Genomic DNA, 17,508 nt, shown 5'->3' with positions numbered 1-17,508 from the left:
ACAGTGTGGTGATTGCTGGGGGAAGGAGTGTAAAAAGAGTTCAAATGGTAGGTAATAGGGAAAGTTACAATAAAGATTAAATTTTTTAAAAGATTACAAAATAATTCTCTAAATTATTCTTTTGAAGTGTAAGGTCTCTTGAAGCATTTTAAGCATATTTAATAATGACAAAATTACTTCATCTAAGGATTTCAAAAAACATGGCTTTTCAATAAAACATGGCATATTTAGATAAATTATCAATTACAGCTCTCTGTGAATTTATAGTCCATAATACAATTAAAACCCTTCTTTCATTTTTTTCTAACATACTTTTAGAGAAAATAAATTTTGCACTTTCATATTTCTTTTTCTTAATTTTTTTATTGTTGTTCAGTTACAGTCATCCCCATTTTTCCCCCATTACTCTCCCCTGCCCTATCTACCCCCACCTTCCACATACAATCCTCCCTCCTGTTGTCCATGTCCATGGGTTCTTTATGCATGTTCCTTGACCCTTCCCCTTCTTTCCCTGTTATCCCCCTTCCCCCTCCCCTCTGGTCACTGTCAGTTTGTTCTTTATTTCGATGTCTCTGGTTCTATTTTGGTCACTTGTTTGTTTTGTTGATTAGGTTCCACTTATAAATAAGGTCATATGCTATTTGTCTTTCACCACCTGGCTTATTTCACTTAGCATAATGTTCTCAAGTTCCATCCATGCTGTCTCAAAGGCTAAGAAATCCTTCTTTCATTCTGGGTAGTATACCATTGTGTAAATATACCACAGTTTTTTGATCCACTCATTTACTGATGGACACTTAGGCTGTTTCTGAAACCAGAAAAGTCAGCTCTCTTGCTGCCTGTCACCTACCAGACCCAATAAGCAGAGACAGGAATTGAATGTTTATGGGTGCTTTATCCATGTGGGCAGCAATCTGAGAAGATGGAAGGTTTGTACCCTGACAGACCAGCTTACATTTCCTTTCAAGGCAGCCTTTTTATAACAGAGAACAAAGTGTGATGTGGGGTTTTGAAATTCAGGGAAAATTAGATTAAAAACTGCTGAATTCTCGCCCTGCTCAATTAGCCTGTTAGCCGTCCCTGGTGGTAGTCTGTCTCTACCTGGAAGGCAAAGGCTCGGATGTCTCCAGCTGTTCCCCAGGTGGTGGTCTTCAGCTGCTCCCCAGGAGGTCCTCTGTTTCTCCCTGGAGCCAGGGTGGGCCATACCTGCAGTTCCTGAAACAATAGCTTGAACATATGCATTACCTACTAGGCTTATTAACTATCTACTTCAAACTAAAATTTTCCCATTCTTGAGTCCCCTATCAGTTCCAACACTTGGCTATTTTAAATTGTGCTGCTATGAACATTGGGGTACACAGGTTCTTTTGAATTGGTGTTTCAGGATTCTTAGGGTATAATCCCAGCAGTGGTATTGCTGGGGCAAAAGGCAGTTCCGTTTTTAGTTTTCTGAGGAAATTCCATACTGTTTTCCACAGTGCCTGCACCAGTCTGCATTCCCACCAACAGTGCACTAGGGTTCCCTTTTCTCCACATCCTCTCCAATGTTTGTTGTTGATTTGTTTATGATGTCCATTCTGACCATTGTGAAGTGGTCTCTCACTGTGGTTTTAACTTGCATCTCTCTGATGGCTAGTGATGCTGAGCATCCTTTCTTATGTCTATACATAGTACGGTTTCACTTCGAAGAACAGAAAGTTAAGTTCATAAAGTGAAAGAGTTTCTAAGCTTTAGCAAACTGATCCACCTAATTAAATATTAGAGATTGATTCTTAAACTAGAAAAGTCAAAATAGGTTTTGTTCCATGTTCCTTTTATGTTTTTATGTTAATTATTTTTTATGTTAATCAATAAATAGTATTATTTGTCTAAAGCATAAAATGTCTTTCTAAACACATTTTTGAAGGCTTGTTTAACTTGCTGATTCCTTAGAGTATAAATGAATGGATTCAACAAAGGAGCAATTGAAGTATTGAGCACAGCTACTCCTTTGCTTAAAGTGATTCTTTGATTTGCTGATGGATTTATGTAGATGAATATACAACTTCCATAAGTGATGGTTATAACAATCATGTGAGAAGAGCAGGTAGAAAAGGCTTTTTTCTTTTGCTGAGCTGAAGGGAATTTTAGGATTGTCCCGATGATGTAAGAGTAAGAAAGGATTACTACTAACAATGTGACAAGGAGGGTTATCACAGCTAAGAAAAAAGTAATCAGTTCTAGTAAATGTGTGTCTGAGCAAGAAAGTTGCAGGACAGGAGAAATGTCACAAATGAAATGGTCGATGATATTTGAAGCACAGAAATCCAGGTTAAGAATCAAACTCAATAGTGGGAAAATCACCAAGAGTCCAATTGCCCAAGAGCTGAGTACAAGCTGATGACAAACTCTGCTGCTCATGATGGAGGTGTAATGCAAAGGTTTGCAGATGGCAACATAGCGGTCAAAGGACATAGCCGCCAAAAGGAAAAACTCTGTAGCCCCCAAGAAAAAGTAAAAAAATAACTGAGATATGCAACCATTATAAGAAATGGTCTTTTCCTTGGTTACAATGGTGTTTAGGAATCTGGGGATGCAAGCACTTGTGAATGATATTTCCAGAAAAGAGAAATTTTGGAGGAAGAAATACATTGGGGTCTTGAGATGGGGATCCATTAGAGAGAGGGCAATAATGGTTAAGTTTCCTATCATGCTCAACAGGTAATTCAGAAATAGAAATAAAAAAATTGCAATCTGTAACTGAGGATTATCTGTCAGTCCCAGAAGGATAAACTGTCTCTGTTTTGTATGGTTCTTCATTTCTCTTTTGAGATTTTAAATTCTAGAAATAAAAAGATACAAAAATAAGAAACTACATGAGTAGTTTTATATCCAGTAAATGATACATAAATTGATTCATATTCACAAACATATATCCATTTATGAGGTAATGCTCTGTGATGCTGAAGATGTGATCAAGAACTGTGCAACAAAAACTATTTTTAAAAGCACTATTGAAATCAACTCAACCAGCAAAACCCATAATAATTGGCTTTCCCCCCCTTACTTACAAATTCTTAGTCATTTGTAAGTAATTTAAAATGTTTTAATTTGTAATATAAAGTAGATAAAATCTTGATTTGGAATTAAAAAATAATCCATTCATTTCTCATTAACTTCATCAAAATAAAATTATACCAGTATATAATGAATTCAGATCTATGGATAAATTCTAAAACTTTTGATTTCATATTGAAGTGACATTTTCTTAATGCTCATTGTAGTCTCTTACAACTTCTCTATGAACTACTAATAAATTCATAGGAAATGACCAAGAAAAAGACATAAGACTGTAATATCACAACAAAATAACTACTAACTGAATCTAAGAAAAATTAAAACTGAATATAAGACATATATGGACATACAAAAAATAATAATTTATTCAGGACTTCAACATTGTGCATATGCAACTGACACCATAAAAATAAAAAATTACATAAATTTGAATGTGGGTCATCAAGGGGGTATAGCATTATATTAATGTTAAATTTCCTGATTTGAATAGTATTGTAGTTATACTATAAGATTGTATCCTGCTTTCTAGGTCCGGGACAGTGGAGATGGTGGCTCGGAAGATAAATGAGCTGCAGTACCACGCCAAAGCTGAGAAATACCTGAAAACTGGTTTTTTAAAGTGGAAGCTAGATTATGACAGTGCTGCTTCTGAATTTGGAAAAGCAGCCGTAGCTTTTAAAAATGCCAAACAGTTTGAGCAAGCAAAAGATACCTGTCTGAGAGAAGCTGTTGCCCAGGAGAACAACAGGACTCTTTCACAGGCTGCCAAGGCTTATGAGCGAGCAGGCATGATGTTGAAGAAGATGCAGAAACTACCAGGGGCTGTTCAGCTGATTAAGAAAGCCAGCATGAGGTATAGAGAAAACGTCACCCCCGACACAGCAGCTGTAGTATTGGAGCGAGCTGGAAAGCTTATAGAAAATGTAGATCCAGCAAAGGCTGTAACAGTTATATCAGAAGACAGCTAATGGGTTTAAAAATGAGGAATGTTTACACCAGGCAGTTGAATTACTAGGAAAAACTTCCAGACTCCTAGTACAAGGACACAGGTTTGATGAGGCAGCATTCTCTATTAAGAAAGAAAAAATATATATTTATAAGGAAATTGAGAATTATCCAACTAGTTATAAGAAAACAATCACTCAAGTCTTAGTTCATCTCCACAGAAATAACTCCGTGGCTGCAGAAAGATGTGTCGGGGAGAGCTACAGCATTCCGGGGTTTCATGGCAGTGAAGATTGTGCTGCGCTGGAGCAGCTTCTTGAAGGATATGACCAACAAGACCAAGATCAGTTGTCAAAGGTCTGCAACTCGCCCCTTTTCAAATACATGGACAATGCTTACGCTAAGGCGGGACAGAGTTTGGTGGTTCCAGGAGCGGGAATCAAGGAGAAAGCAGCAGCAACAACACCACAGGCCAAGCCTGAAGGCACCACTGCCACCTCTGTAGAGGAAGTGGAAGATGAATTGCAGGAGGGCTATGCTAAACTTTACAGAAAGAAAAAGGAAAATCCTGAGGTGCCATTCATGGACTTGGAACTTATCTAAGGGCATCCAGACTTCTCTGCAGTCATGGCTTTGAATGCTAAGAAAGACTAATTTTTTACTTATCATTTCCCCAAATCACCCACTGTATCCACTACTTGTGAGTCATTTTTTTTCTTTCTAAAGATATCAGAAGGAATTAACAGAAAAAGTACCGTCACCTTTTAATGCAGTTGATTTTAAAGTTTGCAAGCTAAATTCCAGACAAATTATGTTCTAAACAAAAGGGACAAAGGCATATTCTTTTTCCTATAATCCTTTTGTTAGAGAATTTTCCTTGCATATCATGTGATATTTGCTGCTAAAATTAAAGGCTTATTAGTTAACAAAATAATATTTTAAATGTTTGTTTTGTAGGTTTTGAAAAGGAAATGTATTCCCTGTATATTAGCTACATTTAAATTATTTAATTAAATCTTTTCAGAGGCAAGATTTGGATAGGAAGCTATTTTAATCTTTACAATATTATTTAGTCCAATAAAAGATGCATCTGAAGTTTGAAAGTTCCGAAGGTAGCATATGGAAGTGATTCTGTAAATGTCTTCAGTTCTTCGAAGATACAACGTCTTTATGAAATATGGATACTTTTCACACCAAAAACAAAACAAAACAAACAACATAGTGACTTTCTCCAAACCCACATGGTTCTTCACTAAATAGGAACTAACAGGGACCTTTTTATACACTCTAACAGAAAGGTAATGCTTCCATCAATTTATATATACATTTTTTTCTTCCAAAATAATTTTATTCAGAGTCATAACAGGCCAGTAACAGGACATGGGAAATGCTGTATACCACCAAATTTCAGCCAAAATGAGAAGATTGTTTTTGAAGTACTTACATTTAGAGCACTATGCTGCCAATATCTTGATTCTTTGTAGGAATTACCTAAAAAGTTATTCTGAAGCATTCCTTTTTCACCCTATGTGGCGTAGATGAATCTCCTAATCTGTTAATTTGAAAGAGGCTCCAAACACCAGCAGTGTGCATTCTGCAGGCAGATGCAGCCTAAAGGGGTTTCCTGTGTGCGCCCTGTCCCTCTCCTCATAGAGAGCTACTGTTGCAAGTTCAGTGTGCTTAGTTTTGCCAGACTTCCCGAAAACACTAAGGTGGATTATCAGAAGTGGTTTTAGTCACAGATGGTTTTGTTGGAGAGTTTAGACAGTATAACATCCTCATTTGTGTCCTTGGGGTGGGTGGATGTTAGGATAAAAATTTTTCTAGGAGGACTGATTCAAAACACTAATAAATTTGATGTTTTGATTCCTTAAATTGCTTGCATAATTTAGCACATAGCAGCTAATTTTCAATAATTGTTTGGAGATTAACTTAGAACAATCTTACTAAAACTGTATTTAGGCAGTTGTATTTAACGACATATTAATATTTCAAAGTTGTACCCTTTAGATCCAGGGAGAAACTTCCAGAGTCTTATATTGATGTTCATTTGAGCTAATTAATAATGTGGTTAAACAGACACAGCAGCACTTACAAGATATTTTACACCACTTGTTTATAGACTATATTATCCCTAGCAGCCTTGGAATTCTTTTTTACTTTCACTCTTTTCTCACATATTAAACAAAAATGAGGAATGATTCAGTGCCTTCTGCAGCAGCGATGCAAGTGAGCCTTAAACAACATGAAAGTCATGTACAAGTGCACCCTCTTGCCACCCTCCCTGCTCACATTTAAGAACGAATAGACAGACTTGTTTATGTCAGGGTTATTCTATATGGTGTCCAGTAAAAAGCATTGGTTCCACATTTATGCATTTAATTTTTCCATTTATATAAGTCTTTACTTTCAGAGAATAGTCAGAGCAGAGAAGCTGTGTTTAGAAAAGGAAACATTGTCCTTACTTTCAACAAAGTGGAGGTCTGCATGAACATGCTCAGAATCTAATACTCAGAGTTCTGTTATACTGCAAGTCCAGTCAGCCTACAAAATGTATTTAATGTATTGAGTTTATTTGTATATATGCAGAGTATGCTATTTGTGCTTTATTCCTACTTTTTCCAGCTCTTTGATGAGTAGAGTATTAAATGTGTTGTTACAGAAATGCAGATTATTGCTTCTATGGGAAGATAATTATGAAAACAAAATCTGAAACTATAAAAAAAAAGATTATGTCCTTGTTCTTAGGAAATACTCACTGAAGTACTTAGGAAAAGGGTTTATAACGTCTGTAACTTACCCTCAAAAGTAACTCAGGTAAAAAACCAGACACACACACACACACACCATAAAGGAGAGAATGATAAAGCCAATGAAACAAAATGTAACTTTTGCAACTTTTCAGCACACTTGAAATTATTATTAAAACAAATGTATGTGTATACTATTAAAATAAAAAGTGTGTACATATTTAAGAGAAATTGGTCTATTAGACTGATAATCTTACAACTGCAACTTGAAATGTATAACTGAGTAACTGATTTAGAATTATGACATTAAGTCAAAATCTTAAGTCTATCTCATTCTTACATTAAAAAAATATTGAGGTTCAAAAACAAATAAATAAAATAAAAAATACAGAAAATGCATTACATCTCTTCACAATCTCTACCCATTTATAGGTATCCTGAACCTAAACCTGTTTTCCAGGTGCAGCCCTGTGCCAGTGAAGAGTCAGTTTTCTTGACACACTGCCTGTGTCCTCAGGGCCCCAGTTAAATGAATATTACTCATTTAACTAGTCAGTGACTATTAATCCAAGGAAGTACTGGCAAAGAAAGTGTGTGATGATTTGGATAAACCAACTACTTTCTGCTAGTACTTTATGTTTGTAATTAAGGTTTTCAGAATCTTGGATGGCCAATAATGAAAATAAAGTGAATAACAGAGCCAAAATGTCCCCATTGTGGGTTAGGAATTAGCAACTGGATTTAAAACTGCTAATCCACACAAAATCTAGTTATGTATCTCAGAAACAAAAACATATTTTTGGCTAATGAGACAAATGACAATCCACTTTTAAGATTAAAAGTTTAGACTCACCTTTCATTGTTTAAGAATGACTTTTTTAAAGTTAAGTATCATGAAAATAAAAATAAAAACATAAGAAACAATGTAATATGGCTAAATTCAGAGTTTAAAATCAAAGAGAGATCTTTTTGCAAATTTTACTCTGTCACATTACTAGTTATATGGTCTTGAGAAAATTAATGTCCTCGTTTTAAACTTTCATCGATAAAAAAGAGATAAAATCATTTTGACCTCAATTGTATGCACAGAATACATTAATGTCTACTAACTGCTTAATAATTAGTGAAGAGATCAGTACATAGAAAAACCATAAGTGTGTAGCAATCTTCTAGAGGATGTCACTTCATACTTCAATATCAGATATAGATTCTTTAATTAAAGCAATACCAATGTTTCTGAGAATAGGAGGACTATGTGAGTAGACATTAATAATTACTGAATTCCAGCAGATTTTTTTTATTGGAATCAGACCTACACAAAGATGCTGATGATCCCTATTATTCAGCAATATCCTAAAATCTCTAACCAATTAAACAAGATTAGAAAGGGAAATTCTAAATTATAAAATTAATTTAAATACTTGATTGCTAAAAAAAAGTAGATTCACTTTGTATTGATCTGATTGGGTCAATTGACCTGAAACTATTATAAAAATAAGAGAGTCCAGTAATGTGAACAGACTAAATAAATTTCTAAAGAGAAAAGAAATGTTTAGAATATATAATGGAAAATTTACCTTTTACAAAAAACAATTCAATATCCATATTACACATAAACTACGTGACATGGCATACTTTAAGAGTGAAATCTTAAATCTTAATTCAAGATTAAATGAAAGGAAAGACTGAACAAGGTTAAAGACTAAATAAGATTAAATAAGGAAAATTAAAATCTTAATTTTCCAGTGAATTACCTCCAGTCTTTTGATGGAAATGATAGGTTTTATAGAACCTTGATGAATCTAAATCTTTCTTCCTTGATCTTATCTTCATTTGGCCTTGTTAATTTTTAATATGTCCTTATTCTAATTTCCACTTTTTATACTAAACACATTGAACATTTCCTGTAAGTTCAATATTGGTGTCAGAGTAATTTTAAACCACAAAGCAGATATGTGTTCTGCAACCAGTGCAGATTTGGCAATCAATAATTATGAGTGATAAGTTGTCATTGCTCAAAGTGTTGATTAAAATTAGCACTTCCAAAAGAGCTATTTTTTTCTACTTTTAAAAATGTAGCAAAACATGTAAAGGCACTTCTCCAGAAAAAAATGTCCTCCAATCTTGTTGTTTTTTTTTTTATCACTTTCTAAGGTTGTTCAGGCTGTTTTTATAAATAGCAGTAAAATAATCACCATTCTCTCCACCATTCTACATTGTGGTGTCTGGTTTAAACACTAATGTATTAGAAAGGCAGGTACAAGTGCATATATTAAAATACATGCTCTTGCACTGACTGATATATAAAATAGCAAATGAGAAATAATTAATGTTTTATTCAAAGAGCACTAATAAATTATCACCTTTAATTCACTGTTGTTTATTTGTATGTAATTTAGGCAGTATTTGTAATTATTCTTAAATTTTTGAAAGAAAAGTAACACCACTATTTTACTTACCATTGGCAGTATATGTTGGTATCTTTCTTCTTTTTCTCTAGATTACATGAGGAAGGATCGACTATAATGAAAGTCAAACATACTTATTGGAAATCAATATTTAATTTTTTAGGTAGGGAAATTAATGTAAAACATTTCTCAAGTTAATTAAAATCACAGGCCTAAAGTGTGACTATTTTAATAATGCAATTTTTCTATCAAGTATATCTGAACATACGGTAGTATCTATGCCTTGGGTAGCAAAGATTTCTGATAAACTCTCTCTTTTAATACCAAAATAACTTAGGTGTGTCCAACTAATCCCACTTTGGAAACATTCCTAAAGATTATCCTAGCTGGGTTGATTAGCTTGAAATGTGGCCAACTGGTGTAGGCATGATTCAATATTTTTTCATCTTTCCTATTTCTCCTTAGAGACGCTGTCCCCTTAGATTTCTTATAGAGAATCATTCACTCCTTTTAAATAATTTGAAACCAACAAGATGAAGGGATGACCCAAGAACATATATATATATATAACTCATGGCAGAGACAACAGTGTGGTTGTGGCCTGAGGGAAGTAGGGGCGGGGGCTGGGTGGAGGTGGACAAAGGAGGGGAGGAATGGGGACATCTTTAATAGTATAAACAATAAAAATAAAGTTAAAATAAAGAAAATACCAAGACCACCAGCTACTGAGGTTGACTGAGCCCGGCTTATGGGAATCTCAACTACAGCCTGGGCTTCCAGGCCAACTTGGACTCTGGCAGGAGCTTTGGCAGTAGCTCTGGCTCCTCCAGCTGCACCAGCACCAGCTCCTCCAAGATGGTGGTTGTGAAGAAGATTGAGATCCGTGATGGGAAGTTGGTGTCTGAATCATCTGATGTTCTGTCCAAGTGTTTGACTACTGCGGTCCCTCCTGTCCTCCAAGCCTATGGGAAAGGAGCTCTGTAGGGGAGCAGAAAGTACAAGAGATCTACCTGAGGCTCAGTCCCAGACCTCAGCTCACCATTGGAGTGGAGGAGTTTACTGGCTGCAGACACCTCTTACCCATGCCCCCAAATAAAAGCCAAATCAACTGCAAGCCTGTTCTCTAAGAGTCTGTCTCTATTTTGCTTGTTAGTTCAATTTGTTCATTAGATTCTACATATGAGTGAAATCATATATTATTTGTCTTTCTCTGACTGGCTTATTTCACTTAGCATAATGTTCTCTGGGACAGCTCTGGAGGGAGGAGGTTGGTTAGGGGATGGAGGGGTGGAGCAAAAAAGAAAAAGGACTCCTATACATGGACAACAGTGTGGTGGTTGTGGGGGGAGGGGGTATAAGGAGGATAAATGGTGATAGAATACAATAAAAATAATTTTAAAATATAAATAAATAATGAAAGCCAAAAAAAGAAAATAAAAATACTCATTTCAAGAAAATCATGTAGACACTGCAAACTAGCAGATTATTTTGAATCATCAGTAATCCATATGGACCAAGATACCAAGATAATTCTTTTGGAGGATTTGGTGGGCTTTTCCCAACATGTGAATTATTATAACAAATAAAGGAATAGCTCATTGGTTTCATACTCAGTATGAAATACTGTTTCTTTATTTGTGCTTATTATATTCGTTATAGTTTTTCTCCCACAACATGGCACTTTAAAACTTCAACATATATAAAATAACAATATGGTTAAAAATCCAAATTTTATTTAAAGGTACATATTTACACAATAGAATACTTTTTGGCAGAAGAAAAAGAAAGAGAAAGAAGAAAAGAAAGAAAGAAAGAAAGAAAGAAAGAAAGAAAGAAAGAAAGAAAGAAAGAAAGAAAGAAAGAAAGAAAGAAAGAAAGAAAGAGAGAGAGAGAAAGGAAGGAAGGAAGGAAGGAAGGAAGGAAGGAAGGAAGGAAGGAAGGAAGGGGAAAGAAAGAAAAGTTTAGAATTCCCAAAGAGCCCAGAGACATGACTTTTCACTGGGGGAATTTCTGTTGCTCTTTAAACAAGCAAACACAGAAGAGTTAATGGTTAGAGAAGGAAAATTCTAGACAAGCTGAAGATCTAAATTTTGGAAAATATCACTACCATTTCACCTTTTGCATTTCAAAAATAAAAAGAAGTTGAAAAATGAAGAATGACACTGAAGTTTACTCTCAGGTTTAAAGTCCTAACATTAATCCCAAAACTACAAAAACCATACTGGGTTAGAGTAGTGTCCCCAAGTCTGAAAACTGTCCTGGAGGCATTAAGAAAAGTACTAAAGAAAAAAAGGGAAAGAACTAGTTAAAGAGCATGTATGAATGACCCATGCACATGGACAACAGTATGGGAATTGACTGTAGGAGTGTGGGCCGGAATGGGCAGAAGAAGACAAATGGGAACAATTGGGACAATTGTAATAGAATAAAAATAAAAAATCTTTTTAAGAGAGTACCAATTCCATTTATGATAAAAAAAAAAAAACACTTAGCAAAGTGGGAATAGAGGGAGAATTCTTCAACATAATAAAGGCCATATATGAGAGACCTACAGCCAACATCATACTCAATGGGCAAAAATTTAGACATTTCCCACTAAGATCAAGAACATACAATATGCCCACTTTCACCACTCCTATTCAACATAGAATTGGAAATCCTACCCACGGCAATCAGACAAGTAAAAGCAATAAAAGGCATCCAAAGTGAAAAGAAGGAAGCAAAACTGTCATTGTTTGCAGATGACATGATAGTGTACATAGAAAACCCTATACACTCCACCAAAAAACTATTCGATCTAATAAGTGAACTTGGCAAAACACCAGGATACAAAGTCAATATTCAGAAATCAAAGGCATTGTTGTACACCAACAATGAAATCCCATTTGATAAAGCAACAAGAAAAATAAAGTACCTAGTAATAAACCTAACCAAGGAGGTAAAAGACCTGTACTTAGAAAACTACACAGCACTAAAGAAAGAAATTAAAGAAGACACCAAAAAATGAAAGCATGTACCATGCTCATGGATTGGAAGAATCAAGATCATTAAAATGGCCATACTACCCAAAGCAATTTATAGATTCAATGCAGCCCCTATTAAAGTACCAATGACATATTTCACAGATATAGAACAAACATTTCAGAAATTTATATGGAACCATAAATGACCTTGAATAGCTGCAACAACTTTGAGGAAGAATAACTAAGTAAGAGGGATCACAATACCTGATATCAAACTGTACTACAAGGCCACTGTAATCAAAACAGCCTGGTACTGGCATAAAAACAAACACATAAACAATTGGAACAGAACAGAGAGCCCAGAAATAAACCCAAGTCTCTATGATCAATTAATATCTGACAAAGGGGGCAGCAGCTTAAAGTGAAATAAAAAATAGCCTCTTCAACAAATGGTGTTGAGACATCTGGACAGCTACATGCAAAAAAATGAAACCCAGTCACCAATTTACAACATACACAAAAATAAATTCAAGGTGGATAAAAAGTTAAATTATACATCGTAACACCATAAAAGTCCTAGAGGAAAACATTGGCAGGAAAATCTCAGACATTCCACACAGCAACATCCTCACAGACATGTCCCCTAAAGCAAGGGACACAAACAAAAGAATAAACAAATGGGACCTCATCAAATTAAAAAGCTTCTGCATGACTAAAGAAAACAGCATTAAAATGAAAAGAGAACCAACTATATGGGAAAACATATTTGCCAATGGTACCTTGGGTTTGATCTCCAAAATATATAAAGAACTCACATGACTCCACTCCAGGAAGACAAAAAACCCAATTAAAAAATGGGCAGCGGACCTGAACAGACACTTCTCTCAGGAGGACATACAGAGGGCCCAGAGACACATGAAAAGATGCTCAGCGTCACTAGCCAACAGAGAGATGCAAATTAAAACCACAATGAAATACCACTTCACACCCATCAGAATGGCCATCATAAACAAATCAACAAAAAAGTGTTGGAGAGGATGTGGAGAAAAGGGAACCCTAGTGCACTGTTGGTGGGAATGCAGACTGGTGCAGGCACTGTGGAAAACAGTATGGAATTTCCTCAGAAATTAAAAATGGAACTGCCTTTTGACCTGGCAATTCCAGTGCTAGGAATATATCCTAAGAACCCTGAAACACCAATCCAAAAGAACCTATGCACCCCAATGTTCATAGCAGCACAATTTACAATAGCCAAGTGCTGGAAGCAACCTAAGTGCACATCAGTAAATGAGTGGATCAAAAAACTGTGGTACATTTACACAATGGAATACTACACAGCAGAGAGAAAGAAGGAGCTCTTATCCTTTGTGACAGCATGGATGGAACTGGAGAGCATTATGCCAAGTGAAATAAGCCAGGCAGTGAGAGACAAATACCATAGGATCTCACTTTTAACTGGAACCTAACCAATAAAAGAAAAAAAGCAAGCAAAACATAACGAGAAACATTGAAATTAAGAACAATCTAACAGTAAACAGAGGAGAGGTGGGAGGGGATAATGGGGGAAGGGTTTTCAGGAACAACTATAAAGGACACATGGACAAAACCAAAAGGGGGGGCAGGTGGAAGCAAGGGAGGGAGGTGGGTTTGGCTGGGGGGGGGGGTGGAATGGGGTGGAATGCAGACAACTGTAATTGAACAACAATAAAATAATTTTTTTAAAAGAGTATCCATTCCATCAGATATAAGTGGGAGCCAAGCCAAAACTATTTTTTTTCGAATGCACCAATCTAGTAAGTCAATCATACCTCCTAAGATTAAGTAAAATAATGAAAGTTGAAGTAAATGAAAAAAGTTTTCTTGAAAAGTTCATTTAAGGGAGGTCACTCTTCCTAAAAGGAAAAACAAAATAAATAAATGAAAAAAATTTGTCCTTACTTTGTATTTCAATAACAAAACTAAGTAAATCTCTTTGCTAATAGAAGTAGAGAAAGAGCCAAAATTATGCTTTCAGTGGAGATGATTAAATCAGAGAAGGAAAAACCATGTCATCTGACTTGCCTTATGGTTCATCTCTTGCTCATTACCACATGCTGTTGAGAGACTCTTCATATCAGATTCAATTTCTCAAACTGCCTTGCAAATGGAGAGAAGTCAGAAGTTAGTAATATATAAGAAAGCACATTGATCTGTTTAGGACTGACCCATGATTCACAAATGACAGTTCTTTATTCTTCTACTTTTCACCCTCATGTTGAGTATAACAGGTAGTCTATCATCATGCTCTCATTGGTCGATTTTTACCTGAAAACTTCCATGTTTTTTTTCTCAGAAATTTTTCATTGATAGAAGTCAGACTCGCAAGTGTTTGTTCCAAGATTCCTTTATATCATCTCAACTGGTGATAATACCATTACTTACAATGCTTGTGCTACTCAAATATTTTTATCCTTTTTGGAGCAACAGAATTTTTTTCTCCTGGCTGGGATGTTGTATGATTACTTCGTGGCCATATGCATGACAACCCTTGCATATGTGGTCATCATGAACCAAAAGATCTGTATTCTTGTCCTCCACTTTTGATTGGCTGATTTTCCTCCACTCTCTAAAATTCAGGTAGAATTCTATGACTCCAATCTGATTGATCATTTTGTCAGTGATGTATCTCCTCTCCTGAAGATTTCATGATCAGATACATAGTTCACATAGAAAATGATCATTACCTGTGATGCATTAACATTAATTGTGACATTCATTGGTGTGGTGCTCTCTCATTTTTATTGAATTTATTGGGGTGACATTGGTTAATAAAATTATATAGTTTTCAGGGGTATCATTTCACAATATATCATGTATATATTGTATTGTGTTCACCACCCCTAGCTAAGTTTCCTTCCATCACTATCTTCCCTATACCTTATTCTACCTTCCCCTAACCCCTTTTCCCCTGATAATCACCATATATTGTCTGTGCCTGTGAGGGGTTTTTTTTTTAATTCCTTCACTTTTTTCACCCAGCCTTCCTACCCCATGCCCTCTGACAGCTGTCAGTCTGTTCTCTGTGTCTATTAATCTGTTTCTGTATTGTTTGTTAGTTTATTTTGTTTTTTTGTTTTATGTGGAATCACATAAAAGTGAAATCATATGATATTTGTCTTTATTATTTTTGTTGTTGTTGTTCAAGTGCAGTTGTCTCCATTTTCCACCAACCACTCCTCCCAACCCCACCCATCCCTGCCTCCATCCTCAAATCTACCCTCTTTGGTTTTGTCCATTTGTCCTTTATACATGCTCGTTATTTTGGAAAATGGCTATTTTTATTCCATCTTATATTCCTGCCCCCTTTGTCAAAAATTAATTGACCATAGAGACTTGGGTTTATTTCTGGGCTCTCTATTCTGCTCCATTTGTCTATGTGTCTGTTCTTATGCCAGTACCAGGTTGTTTTGATACAGTGGCCTTGTAATACAGTTTGATATCAGGTATTGTGATCCCTCCTACTTAGTTATTCTTCCTCAAAGTTGTTGCAGCTATTCAAGGTCATTTATGGTTCCATATAAATTTCTGAAATGTTTGTTCTATATCTGTGAAATATGTCATTGGTACTTTAATAGGGACTGCATTGAATCTATAAATTGCTTTGGGTAGTATGGACATTTTGATGATGTTAATTCAATTCATGAACACTTTCACCACTTTTGTTCAACATAGTATTGGAAGTCCTAGCCACAACAATCAGACAAGAAAAAAATAAATAAAAGGAATTCAAATTGGAAAGGAGGAAGCAAAACTGTCATTGCTTGCAGATGACATCATAGTGTACATAGAAAATCCTATAGACTCCACCAAAAACTATTCGACCTAATAGGTGAATTTGGCAGAACAGTGGGATATAAAGTCACTATTCAGAAATCAAAGGCATTTTGGTACACCAACAATGAAATATCAGAAACAGAAATCAGGAAAAAAATCCCATTTGATACAGCAACAAGAAAAATAAGGTACTTTAAGGAATAAACCTAACCAAGGGTGTAAAAGGCCTGTATTCGGAAACCTACACAACACTAAAGAAAGAAATTAAAGAAGATACAAACAAATGGAAGAAAAAGATATTTTTATCATTTATTTGTTATGTATATTTTTTGCTACATTCAGATTTGATAGATATTGGAGTATAGCTTAGATTCTAATTGTTTTCAGAAATTTTAGTAGTTCATTTGTGTGTGGACATATGTGTGTGCTTTTACCTATAAGTAAATTTCTTCTCAAAAAGCAGAAGCAAGGAAAGTACTATTTCACTTTATCCAAGCTTTGGGATTAGTGACACAGAATTTTAACAAGGAACTCATTATAACTATTCTAGCTTACTGCTCTTTGACATTTTGTCAAGTAATATAGTAATCAGAGCTGCCTGCCCCTTTCATCCCCAGATATTGGGAGTTGCTCTCCACAACACAAAACCCTCACTCTGTTTAGGATGTTGCACATGAGTGTGATGTTCTCATAGCATGTCCAGGAACTTCCTCCACCCACTTTCCCAGTATCTCTGTCAAGGAGTCTTCTTAGGTAAATTGTTCAGCAGAGTTATATATTCATGTGATTGGAAAATTTACCCCTTAGTTTACATTTTCAACTGGACTTCCTAGGAGTACATTTCAAGAGGAAAAGTAGAAGCGCATGAGATTTTAGATCAATTATTACTTTGACCGGAGCCACTTCACTACCCAGTCTCAGCAATTATAAGAATTAAAATTTACTTTTAAATTAAAACAATCCTCTTATTTCCTCTAAAGAAACAATCTTCTTTCAAATTTTAATTTTTATAATTTCACAGTTATGCATCTGGTTTAAAAAAGCATGGAAGGAGAGAAGGTAAGAGAGAAAGAGGGGTAGATAAATATGGGATAGGAGGAGCAGGAAGAGATAGATTAGATTTCAACCAGATGTCCAGAGCAGCCTGATTCTTGCTATAGTGTAAAATTATAACACCATTTGTTTGTATTATGAAAATGCACTTTGATGTGTGTGTGTGTATATATATACACACACACACATATATATATATATTCATTTTATCTCTGAGGAAACTCAACCCTATGCTATCATCTCAGGTAACTTTTTTCCGACCAAGTAGACAACAGTGTAAAACTTCCATTGCCAGGGCCACAAACTTAGCTTTATTTTTATCATCATTTTCATCATCTTCATCATTGTCATCATATCTCTAAAACATTCAAGTGTGTGTATAGAACTGATTTAAATTACTTGTTGACATAATAAATCAACATGTGTGCTTATTCATTTTCTGATTTAATCTATATTGGAAAAAGGAAGGAAAATATTGTTTATGACAGTACTGCATTGTGTTAATTGATAATTTCTCTT

At 35.2% G+C, this 17,508-nt stretch overlaps 1 protein-coding gene and 1 pseudogene across 3 annotated transcripts; one reads left to right on the top strand and one right to left on the bottom strand.

Moving 5' to 3' along the window:
- Positions 1–444: 444 nt before the first annotated feature.
- On the bottom strand, positions 445–9,620 carry OR6C70 (olfactory receptor family 6 subfamily C member 70). Of its 3 annotated transcripts, none has more exons than XM_024576300.3 (2): positions 9,212–9,609; positions 445–2,821 (listed from the first exon to the last, which is right to left on the bottom strand). In XM_024576300.3, exon 2 carries the CDS (start codon positions 2,797–2,799, stop codon positions 1,861–1,863), a length of 939 nt encoding a protein of 312 aa, XP_024432068.2. In that variant the 5' UTR covers positions 2,800–2,821; positions 9,212–9,609; the 3' UTR covers positions 445–1,860. The 3 variants fall into 3 exon arrangements, 2 of the variants coding, with proteins under 2 accessions (XP_024432068.2, XP_045040725.2); XM_045184790.2 differs by lacking the exon at positions 9,212–9,609 and adding an exon at positions 3,770–3,857; XR_006653454.1 differs by lacking the exon at positions 445–2,821 and adding an exon at positions 5,040–5,186 and having other exon boundaries at positions 9,212–9,620.
- LOC112319017 (gamma-soluble NSF attachment protein pseudogene) lies at positions 3,603–4,605 on the top strand (annotated as a pseudogene).
- Positions 9,621–17,508: the final 7,888 nt, after the last annotated feature.

Source organism: Desmodus rotundus, chromosome 3, assembly GCF_022682495.2.
Source record: "Desmodus rotundus isolate HL8 chromosome 3, HLdesRot8A.1, whole genome shotgun sequence".
Taxonomy (NCBI): domain Eukaryota; kingdom Metazoa; phylum Chordata; class Mammalia; order Chiroptera; family Phyllostomidae; genus Desmodus; species Desmodus rotundus.
The sequence above is the reverse complement of the archived record's forward strand: the minus strand, read 5'-3'. Positions and strand labels throughout refer to the sequence as shown.

Excerpts from the sequence above, each read along its gene's own strand:
- OR6C70 (XM_024576300.3), bottom strand. The coding sequence starts at position 2,799 with ATGAAGAACCATACAAAACAGAGACAGTTTATCCTTCTGGGACTGACA.